The sequence below is a fragment of the Mauremys reevesii genome, linkage group 6 (genome assembly GCF_016161935.1).
Source record: "Mauremys reevesii isolate NIE-2019 linkage group 6, ASM1616193v1, whole genome shotgun sequence".
NCBI classification, from domain to species: domain Eukaryota; kingdom Metazoa; phylum Chordata; order Testudines; family Geoemydidae; genus Mauremys; species Mauremys reevesii.
In genome coordinates this window covers 88,520,746-88,533,022 of record NC_052628.1, presented here as the reverse complement: position 1 = coordinate 88,533,022, position 12,277 = coordinate 88,520,746, and the positions used below count along the sequence as shown (strand labels likewise).

General features: G+C 41.6%; 1 protein-coding gene across 9 annotated transcripts in view; it reads right to left on the bottom strand.

Moving 5' to 3' along the window:
• Positions 1–12,277, bottom strand: part of LOC120408121 (histone-arginine methyltransferase CARM1-like) — a 131,655-nt gene that overhangs the window by 24,711 nt on the left and 94,667 nt on the right. For all 9 annotated transcript variants that reach the window (XM_039544719.1, XM_039544721.1, XM_039544718.1 and 6 more), the window contains one exon: positions 4,786–4,876. In XM_039544719.1, coding sequence (XP_039400653.1) covers positions 4,786–4,876 — 91 coding nt within the window. The remainder of the gene's footprint in view (positions 1–4,785; positions 4,877–12,277) is intronic.

Below are 12,277 nucleotides of genomic sequence, written 5' to 3'. Positions count from 1 at the left end.
GCAAGCAATCACCCTTTCCAGCAATGTGCCATCCTTGACTTTGACACAAGTTAATTTGTATCTGTCAAGCATCAGGGTAAACTAGCCTTGAAGTGTGAAATAACAAATCCTGCCAGTGCCTCGCTGGATCGTGGCCACTATTGGATTTGGATAGTAATAATTCTGTGTTTGCTTTAACTATTTCATCCTTCCTTCCCTCCATTAATAAACAAACTATGCATACTCCTAGTAACTAGTGATATGACATGCACCAGGATTCTGTGATCAGGTTTTTTTGGACCATTTCACAGACCTGATGTTTTCACAAGAGCCAACTCAAACTGCAGTTCCAGCCATTTATTTTACTCTTTTGTTGCTTACAACAAGTGGGACAAAAAATGTGAAAGATCTGCAGCAAAACTCCCTTCGGACACTATTAGCTATATAGGAAGGATTATTAAACATACAGCAAGTAGATTTTCTGAAAAACAAACCAGGGAGTTGAGTGAAAAGGGAGTTCTGAGGCATGGAATTTTCTGCTTATATAGGTGCTGGCTAGCACGAAACAGCACAAGCTGGCACAACTTAAATGACTAAAAAAAAGCAGATAGACAGCATAAATTTGCCGGGGACCCTGTGCCCAGGGACTGTGCTAGGTATATCAGTATATCTTAGTACAAAGAGAAGACAACAGGGGATAAGTGAAGCAGTGATAAAAACACTGCACTTTCACCTCTAGAGTCTTGGGTTTCAACTTTTTGCTCAAGGTTCAAATGAAGTTAATATGTTGATCTTTCCACTTAAACACCTGGTCCTGCAAAGTGCTCAGACACTCCAGGAATTGTTGGATACCTTGTGTGATCAATCCCTGCTGGACACCCATCCATGCTGAAAGACCACTGCATGATTTAGGATAACTTAGGATATGAACACTTCTGTTCCAGAAACTCCCAGGGATGGAAAAACTCCAATGTTGCAGGTGCATTGGATTATCCATGTAAACTCATGTAAAGTATGTAAGGAGTTTATCCAGTGTTATTAGCCCAACATGTACATGGCAAATATGTTCAAAGTGTATTTACCAAAACTAAGAAAAGGGGTCGTGAAATGAGCTGCTGAAACACTGGGGAAAGGATCCTGTTACAAAGACTGTAAACTCTTTGGGGCAGAGACTCTTCGTTTATGTTTGTACAACTTCCAACACAATGAGGTTCTAATCCTGACTCGGGCACTACTGCAATACAAATAATAACGAACATGATGGGGAAGTGAAATAAGTTCCCAGATCTGTGAAGGACTTCCAGACCTGAACGATTAGAATCTCCCACTTCTATCATTCTCTTAGAAACCCAGTAGTGACTAGTTCTGAGTATTCACCTGAATAATTGTATCAGTGTGCAATATTCTAGGACACAATGTATGTTTGCAGGTGCTCTTAAATGCAGATTGGATATTTTTGTTAAGAAACTGGATGTAGAGAACGTCATCAGAACACCAGCCGTTCAGAGCTTGTGGCATTAATTAATGGCAGGGACAAGTAGAATTTTTGGCCATTAATACAGATACTATCTACATACTGTATATGTAAAGATAGATACAGACAGAATATTTGTGTGTACATCACACCACTTGTATTTTCCACTTGTAAGCTGTCAAATAGAAGTCTTACATTCCCTAACGATGGAGATGAAGCATCACAAGCAACCTTAAAGTGAAATGCTTGGATTAGATGCTGCCAATAACATCTAGATCTGTAGAGCCCTGTGAAAAAGCTGATATGTTTCTGCTTCAGACTGCTAATTCAGTATCTATTTCCCTCACTAAGCGATAACAACCCCTATTAATCCATCCCTAGTTTCTACTATGGCTTCCCAAGGAAGCTGGCACATGGAACAAAAAACAAAATACAAAATATTGGGCCCCATTCCACCCAATTTGTAGATTATTATAATCTTTTTTGTATTCTTGAGAACAACCAAAAAGAGAAGAAGCTAAAGATTAAGTGGGGAGGAACTGAAATGATAGATACAGTTTGAAAATTTTTTTTTGATGAGATAAGTTTGAGTAATAAAGGTAACAGAGTTGATGTAATAGACTTCAACTTCTGTAAAACATTTGACTTGGTACCACATGAAATTTTTGAATAAAAAACTAGAATGACACAAAATTAACATGGCACACATTACATGGACTAAAAAAATGGCTAATAAATAGGTCTCAACTGTAAATGGGGAATTCTTCATCAAGCAGGTATATTTCTAGTGGGGTTCCACAGGGATCAGTTCTCGGCCCTATCCTATTTAACATTTTTATCAATGACTTGGAAGAAAACAAAATCATCACTGATAAAGTTTGCAGATGACACAAAAATTGGGGGAGTGATAAATACTGAAGAGGACAGATCACTGATACAGAGCGATCTGGAGCCCAAGCAAACAATATGCATTTTAATACAGCTAAATATAAATGTTATCTAGGAACAAAACATTTAGGCTATGCTTGCATGATAGGAGACTCTATCTTGGGAAGCAGTGACCCTGAAAAAGATTTGGGGCTTATGGTGGATAATCAGCTGAATGTAAGTTTCCAGAGCGACACTATAGCCAAAAAAAGCTAGTGCAATCCATGAGTACATAAAACGGGGAATCTCAAGTAGGAAGAGAGAGGTTATTTTAACTCTGTATTTGGCACTGGTATGACTGCTGTTGGAATACTATGTCCAATGCTGATGCCCACCATTCAAGAAGGATGTTGATAAATTGGAGAGGGGTCAGAGAAGAGCAATGAAAACGACTAAAGGATTAGAAAACATGCCTTTTAGTTATAGACTGAAAAGCTAAATCTCTTTATCTTAGCAAAGAGATGATTAAAGGTTGACTTGATCATAGTCTATAACTTCCTACATGGGGACCAATTATTTGATAATGGTCTCTTCAGTCTAGTAGACAAAGGTATAACAAGATACAATGGCTGGAAGCTGAAGCTAGACAAAATTCAGATGGGAAATAAGGCCTAATTTTTTTCTAACAGTGAGAGTAATTAACTACTGGAACAATTTATCAAGGGTCATGGTGGATTCTCCAACACTGACAATTTTAAAATCAAGATTTAAAAAAAAGAGACATGCTGTAGTTCGAAAGGAATTATTCTGGCGGAGTTCTGTAGCCTGTGTTATACAGGATGGTCACAATGGTTGCTTTGGAATCTATGAAAAGCCCACCTGAAGTTGTTTCTATTTTTTCTAGACTCTAGATACATAAAAACAGTTACAATTTTCTCACATATAAAATTACAAACTAGACCTTGCTCTGAGTTACACTGATGTAAGTCTGTAGAACTTCTAGATTTAAACCAATGTAACTGAGGGCAGATTCTGGCCCTACATTTTCAACTAAAATACAGTGTTTTGGACACAGAGAATTAGGCTGCTACATTGAAGAGAAACATTGACAAGCATCACTGTTGTCTCTAAAGCAGGTGGAGAGTTTTCATATAAGCATAAAAGTTGCCATACCAGGTCAGACAGCTGGTCCACCTAATGCACTATCCTTTCTGTGATGTTGGCCAGTACCACATGGTACATTATAAAAATGTCTTATAGAATTTTAACAGAGACCAAGATAATATAAATAGAGAATAGTCTCTCTATAGATTTTTTTGAACCATCCTATGGAGTTTCTTAGAAGAACTATATGCCTATTATGGAATTCTACAGGATGGCCTGACAAACCTAAAGAAAGGATAAAGGCCACATTCTCAGGTGGTGTAAATCAGCAGGTGATGACTTCACCAGCAGAGGATCTGGTCCAAAAGTCTCTATTAAATTTTACATGATTTCAGAGGAATTTCTATACAACCCTATTGGTTTCATCTCTATTAAACTGTATACCACCTTTTCATAAGGGATACCTCAGAGGAAGGTGGGAGAAATCCCCTAATGGATAATTATGTAATGACCTATCCATAGGGAAAGTTTATTCCTAAATCCAGGTGATTAGTAAACTTATTGATTTAAAGCAAATGACTTAACCTTTAGAATTCCTATCACTTTCTCTTACCTAAGGACTGGTTGGAAGTGGGGATATATCTGTGGTCTCCAAAAGAGGTTACTAATTATTAATCTTCATAGTTCCATAGCACGTCTTTATCCAAGGATCTAAAAACTTTGTCAACAATTAATTAAGCCCATTTATCACCACATTAGGTATGTGAGCAATGGGTAGAGACTCCTTTGCCCATTGTTGAAATGGAGCCACCTCTGATGTAGAACACAGCAGCTGTTTAACAGTGCACCCCAGCATTAACAACAGTTTAGGGCAAGAAGTGAAGACTGTTGTTTCTAGTTGAAGTTGCAAGAGGAATTTAGTAGACAGAATGTAATTACTGACTTAGAATTTGACCAGGATCTGGAAGTCAATACCTTGTCTCTATGAAAAACGCCACTGGATATTTGACATCTGTGTATGGTCAGGAGACTGATTTGTTCAACACCCCTCAAGCGCCATCCTGGGGCACTGGCTTATTACTGACACAGAAGTGCAACTACTAACTATGGATTCATATACATCTTTTTCTGCAGCACTTGAGAGCTCAGTGGACGTGGGTTCCCATCCTAGCTCTGACCTAGCCAGACCCTGCTCCTCTTGCATAGCTGTGGATCAGGTTAAAGGAAGCGAGCATGGAAAATTAGAAGGATTTTCTGCCATGTGCTTTGCTTCACTTCATTCAGATTACAAGAATTAGTTTCATTTTAAAACCTTTACTGAGTCACCAAGCAAAAATTTTTAAAAAACCCATAATCATTACCAAAAATTGGCTCTGGAGTAGTGTTCCATGTAGAGCTGCTCATCGGAAAAAGGAGCCAAATGAATGTCACTAAATGTTGGAAACATCATTCCTAGTAAACAAAAGATAATATACAGTAGCAAAATTCAAATGTCTGGTTAGCCCTATGGAAATATGTACAGAAAATACCAGCAAGCAATAATTGCTTTGCACCTCGAACAGACTAACATCAAATCCCATTACAGGTAATAATATGTAGTTTTTTTAAATGCAGTTATAGGTTAAAGCAATCAATAACAAAAATATCCACTTATGAAGTGGGTCAGGATATTTCAGAAGCCTGCCAAGAATGATAAAGCATTATAAGTTTTATGTTCCTATATTAGACATTTAAATCATTTTCTCTTTCTTTGAATTAAGTAAAATGCTGGATGTTACTCTAAAATACCTTTTCACCATTTCCACAATTGGAGAAACATGCTTATTTAGAGCTGACCATATTCACAACTCTTTCCACAGATATTATCACAGAAGATATGTCAACAGACTCAATCATAAATCAAACTGCAGAGTACCAACTAGGTAATCCTCAAGAGGTCTAGCATTAGCAGCTTGACATAATAATTACATGGGAACCTTGTTTCCAGATATCTCAAAAACGCTTTACAAAGCATTGATAAAATAAAGCTCAAACATGTAAAGAGAAGTATTATATCAATTTTACAGGTGGTGAAACTGAGGCATATAGAAGTTTACATAGCTCACACAACAAGTTATTGACAGAGCCGGGAAAAGGATCCAGGTGTCATGACTTACAGACCTATATTAATTAGGGACTGAATCCAATGGCCACTGAAGTCAATGGGAATTCTTCTACTGATTTCAGTGGGCACTGGATTAGGCTGCTTGATAAGATTTCAAAAAAAAAACAACATTAAAGAAATATTTTGCACACTGTTGTTTGTGCATCAATGGGGAGCAGGAGCCATAAAATAGTCATTTTTGGACTGGAACATGTTTCTTCAAACATCTGTTTTAACTGGTGCAAAATGTGGTGCACAAATGAAAGAACAAATGGCTTTCTTTTTGCAAATACAACATGTAGCAAGGGACCACAGGAATTTCAAAAAGAATCACACACCCACTCAGTAAATAAACATGCCTTTTAAGACCTGCTGCTTAGAGAATACTAATACTTCTGCAGAGTAAAACCTGGGATGGGGATTAAAGGTTTTTTAAATTGCTCATGAGACCATGCTGCTTCAGCTTCTGCTACTACACACTTGCCACTTATACAGCATTTTACATTTTCAATGTCATCTATAAACAATAATTAATTCTGGAGAAACGATGGGCGAGGTAATATCTTTTATTGGACCAACTTCTGTTGGTGAAAGGGACAAGCTTTGGAGCTGCACAGAGCTCTTCAAATCTGAGATCGATGCAGCTTGAAAGCTTGTCTCTTTCACCAATAAAAGATATTATCTCACCCATTTTGTCTCTTTAATACCCTGAGACCCACACAGCTACAAAAACACAGCAAATAATAACTAATTCTAACTACCATTCATGTGTGAGGTAGATATAAATGAGTCTCATTTACATTATACAGATGGGGAAACAGATTCAGATAAATTAAGGCCTACATCCTCAAGTGTCCATTAATTTTTGATCCCCTTAGTTTTTAAGTGAGCAACTTTAATTTCAAAGGGCCCAATTTTCAGAAGTGCGAAGCACCCACACTCCAACTGAAGATAATAGCACTTGCAAGTCATTAACACTTCTGAAAAAATCAGGCTCTACCGTATGTCAACATTGCAATGAAAGCCCAGGCTTGGACGCATGCTTAAGCCCAAACCCCGCTTCCAGCTGTACACAATTCTGTGCGACTCAGGGTTGGGCCCACGTCTCAGGAGCCTGCAGCGTGGAGGGTTTGACTTGGGTCCAAACTCCATCTATTGTAGTATTGATGCAGATCAGGCCCAGGCCCCCCAGACTCTGGTCCTGTGAGTCTGAAAATGTATCTCACAATCCCGTAGGATGGTCTTCTTAATCAACACACAGGAAATGGAAGCCACCCCTTGGTTCAAGTACAGCTGCTCCGCATTTAACAGTTCCATTTTATTCTGTCTGCTGAGCTGCGAGCATAGTGAATCTTCTCCATCATTTGTAATGGCCACCGATATGAAGAAGTCTTTTGCCAATCATGTTGCTAACTGGACAAAGAAGTGCAGCCAGATTTTGGTTAATCTCCAGTGCGAGGCAAGCACTTTAGCAAAGTGACTTTAGCAAGAGTTCCAGGGATGACGACACATACAGTACCAGGAAATATGAAAGAAGCTTGCAGCATAGGGGATTCACTGGACCAGTGCATGGAGCGGATTAAGCAGTACAAGAACGACAGGAATTTCCCATCATCCTGCCCCTTTTTGAAGGAGTTTGACTGGGTGCTGGATACTGTGCTGAGCACTGAGCCACCAGTGCTTCACAACATCCTGGTCAGCCAGGACAGTGACCTTCTCATCCCTAAATCCACTCTAGGACTGGAGAGGAGCCAGTAAGTGCCAGATGAGGCTGCCAAACTGACTCTTGTGCTCAAACTGGTCCCCAAGGAGGCTTTGCTGCCAGAGTAGCGGCAGCACATTCTGGGTCTCTATTCAGAGGAGCTTTTTGATGCCCACCCCCCCACCCCCAAGAAAGGGCCAGCTACAGAACAGGCAGCAGAAACACAAGAGGCAGAAGGAACAGCTCAGCCTGGTAAGTTTCTGGCGCCATGTTTGTTGTTATTAATATAGGGGGTTGGAAGGATTTCCAGTTTATGACCCAAATGAAAAATGTATTACAAGCCATGGGCAGCAGCAAGTATCTCCTAATGGTGGACTGCTTGGCAGTACATTGGCATCGCCCCTCTGCCCCCCAAACCACCAGGTGGAATTCAAAATGGAGACTGAGAAGTGCAAACAACAGCGAAATAAGCATTTGAAATTAACTTTTTACTGGAAACTTGCACATTCTTACAGAGATGTGCTGGGGTGTTAAAAGTAAGAACTTTATATTGCCTTTCAGAATGCCATGCCATGCAAATCAGGCATTGCACAACGTTAAGCGCCACCTGTAAAAGAGAAAAGGTTGGGTGGGAGCTGGAAGTGTGGAAGGTTGAATACAATCCAAGAGTGATGAAATCTATGCCCAAAGTATGGCCAGGGTTTTTATGCAGTCCAGAAACGTGCTGCGGGGAGGGGGTTGGCTGTTTAGTTCTGTGAGAGTTCCTGTGCATTTGCTTGTAGTCCCAGGGTAAATGTGTTCAGAGCAGCTTGCACCAGGAGCCATGGGGAGGCAGTAATTCGTTTGGATGCTAATGCAGTATCCTGTTAATTCACTCATAAATTTTGATCTAGTCCTGGGCACTGACAGCCACAAACTTTTCCTGTAGTAGAAACTCTAGACAGGTAGTCAAATTTTCAATGAAGGGCATATTGTCGCCAGCCCACTTCACTCATAGATGTGCAGCTCTGTCACCATAAGTCTGAAAATCTCTGTGACATACTCCTCCACCCCATCCAAAGGACCAAGCAGGTCTACAATTTTTAAACAAAAACCAATTATAAATAGTAACTCATCATTGTTTGTGCAGTCTTTTCACTGTGATTAACTGAGTTGTGTCCATGGAGCTTCTGGGATACACTTTTTCAAAGTATCATTTTTTGGCCTTGGAGATTCCACAAGGCGCTTTTGCCTACTGAACCTGTTGTGAAGCACTGAAACAATAATGTACTGTTTGATGTCTGCTTTTTGGCCCTTCAACCTCTGCTGGTCCTTCCACCTCAGCAATATGGGCCCACTGCAGCAGGTCCTCGGGATGTAGAACTGTAACAGACCAGTCCAAGCAGAAGTGTTTCCATGATAAACTTATCATGGACATTCTGGACAGTGCCAACAAGCGGGTGCAGCACCAAAGTAAGCAGAAAGGCACAGGCAGGCTGCTGAGCTAAAGGACAGAATTTCAATGCACCAGGAGAGGCTTGCAGCGCAGTTTCTGTAGCAGGAACATGGGCTGAGGGTGATGACAGAGCCCAGCAGAAAGACCTGTTTGAGAGGCTGCTTATGCTTGTGGCTGCTCCTGCTGCATCCACACCATGTCCTGGGTCCCCTCCATGGAACCACATGCTGTAGACCAGGAACATTTTGAACAATTCCATGGCTGGGTGGCCCATGCAATTGGGACTTACAAGAAACTGAAGAGAGCAAATCTACCACATGCAGTCCTCCCTACCCCCTGCAGGCTTCCACACATGTGCAGATGCCCACCCCTGTAAACGCCTCCACCCTCTGCAGCGGCACCAAGCGTGTGCCAAATGTGGAAGGAAGGGAAAGGAGAACAGGGTGCCGGGGTACACACAACAGCAGAGGGTTTATCTGTTAGCAATGTTTTACCGTTTAATGTGCAGTTTATGCACTGTGTTTTATTAATGGTTTTGGTGTTGGTTTATTACTGGTGTTTTGGCATGTGAATGACAGCTGGCCTGCCTGGCACTTTTTTCTTCTCATTCAGGTTAAAAAATAAAGGCTTTTCTTTTATTAGGACATTTCATTACCATTACGGCATCACATCATATAAGCTGTATTTCACATAATAAAGATAAAACACATGATAAAGGACAACTGGTAAGTTGTATCCAAACGCTATTTCTCAATACATTTTATCTACATCAAGCCATACTGTGTATCTACAGTTCTTGCCACATACCCACTTCCCCATTTCATAAGCACTTATGTCATTCACAAGTACAATCCATGGCAATCAATCCCTGCCCTCACAGTCCCATTTCATTACATGATGTGGCTGTACCTCATTTACTGTAACCATTGTAAAAGCACATTAATAAAAACACACTCCTCTTCCATGCAAATCCATAATGTGTGAGCATAGAGCATCCCTGATTTGTGTTCCCTGGGCGCATCCTGCCCCAGATGGGATAGGTGCGCTTTCCGATCCATTACTGTCATAGCTCCATTCAGAGGCAAATGGCTTACCTTTGGCTTCAAAAAGACTGTGAAAAGCACTGCAAGCCACAGTGATGCAGACAGCACTGATGACACTGGAATCCAAACAGGTCTGCAAACAGCACCAGCAGGATTTCATTTGCCAAACACACATTCAATCACCATTCTGCAGCTGCCCAGAGCATAAATAAACCTTCTTTTGCCAGGGCCTCTGAGATCAAGAGATGGCTTCATAAGCCAATGCAAACGGGGGTGCACAGAGTCCCCCAGAATAGCAGTGGGGATAGTAACTCTATTTATGACAATGCCGTCTGGTAGCAAGAGCGTCCCAGTCTATGCATGACTGTAGACTCCCAGTTGTCAGAAAAACCTAGCATGGTGCATTTTCCAGTGCAGCCCATGTCGGTGTCCATAAGTTGGCCTCAGTGTTCCACAGAGGCCTGCATGACAATGGCCACTTTGTGGTTTACATACTCATGTGCTTCTTGAGGAGAGCAAATTGTCGGCACGAGTCCCATCAATGGCCCTAGTCCAGTTTGGAAATCCCATTCTGGAAAGCCAACGATTACTTCAGGAATATTGTTTATGCCCACCACTTGTGGGTAAATCACATGCCTGATTGCCCCATGCTGCTACAGGTCTCTTGCTAACCGATTTGGCATTGGAAAGTCAACTGTGGGTAAGATGGTGGCAGAAGTTTCTGAGGCAATCAGCTTCCAAACAGCTATAACAACCTGCTTCTAGACTCATGTGGACACCCTCCTTTGTTTTTCCTGACACTGGAGGGCTGGGGCAAGCTGCTCACAAAGCTCCAGAAATGTAGCTTTCTTCATGAGAAAATTTTGGGCACACTGCTGCTCACCCAAGGTCTTCACCACAATGTGGTCCCACCGATCTGTCCCTGTGGCTCTGCTCCAGAAGTACTTGTCTACATAGGGGGTATCAGCACCTATACTGACAGTCGCAAACAGCATCAGCCAGTTCAAGTCTTCCATGTTTCCATGTGTGTATCTCCTCCTCCCGTCAGGTGCCTTCTGTAGGTCAGAAAACGATGTCGGAATGTCTATCAGCATCTCATGGATGCCCTGTCTGTTTGCTGAAACTTGAGTGAAAGTACAAGCAAGCACAAATGTGACTCCTCCATGTTGCTGGCTCCAGTTGCAGGGAGCATGCAAACCCAAAAGATAGCACAGCAGGTTATGTTGGGAACTTGGCAGCGGCAACAACTTCCTGTAATGTGTAGGGTGGATAGGCAAGTTTTCCCACACCGTACTGTCAACTGAGGGCTAGAGTGGCCACAGCTGGGGAGGGTGCTAGGAACCATGGGACATGGCGGTCTGACTTGAGTCTGCGTAATGCGCTGTGAACATTGGAGCCCCAAGTTTGCAGCCTGGGTCCAGAAACTGTAAATCTAGGGTCACCAATTAGTGTGGACACTCGAGCTTTGGGCTTGCAAGCCTAAGGTCTGTGGGCTCAAGTCCACTAACCCTGAGCTTACATCGCAGTCTAGACATACCCTAATAGTTTGTAGATGGGTACCCAAAATCAGAGGCACTAAAATTAATGGACACTTTTGAAAACAAAGGCCGAAGTGACTTTTGTAAGGCCACAGACCAAGTCCGTGGCAGAACCAAGATTAACTCCCAGTAGTTCCCAGTTCCTAGTCCTGTGCTCAGCCTATTAGCCCATGTTCCCATAAGTAGTTTAATATGCTAAAAACAAAAGTCTTCAACTTCCACACCCTGTTTTTCACAGTGTCATATGAGAAAGTCTCTCTCTTTTTAACAAAAACTATGTTAGTGATCTTTTAGTTTGTTTTCAGGAATTCACCTAGTGAAATATAACTTATGGCAACTGCAGGTTCAGACTTGCCTACAAGGAAATTTCTCAGGAGGCCCCTGGATTTAGAAGCCTCCTTCAAAACTTCTCCAACCAGTAACAGATTGAAACACAGATCGTATTGAACTGACCTGTGGATCTCAGTTGTCTCTGGCTGGATTGGACACATCACTAGAAAACAGTGGTGGTACCAAGAGGCCTTGGAATTAGGAATTTGGGTGGGGTCTGACTAGAGCTGGTGAAAACATTTCAAATTTCATATTTTTTTTCAAAGAAAAAAGAACACATTTTTCATGACGTTTCCCATTCTTTGCCCAACTCTAGGTCTTTATCTTCCTTCAGTTGCCTTGCATTTTAGTTTAACTTGCCATCATGTTTTGCATTATAAACTCTGAACTGAGAGGCAACCCTTAATGCATACGGTGGCACATTAAATTGAATGACACAAGAGGCAGCCAAGGGCAACACATCCAGCACATACAGTTTAAGTGCTCAAATAGCTGGGCTCACCGGCAAATCACAATATGAAATAGTAACAGTGGTGCTTCCAACATGCTCAAATGAAGGACGAAAATTCAACTCCCACTCCTACAGAGCCTACAGGAGGTGGTGAAACACAACACCAACCAGTGCTGTCCAGAGCCACCATTTGGAGGTCCTTCTTGTCTCC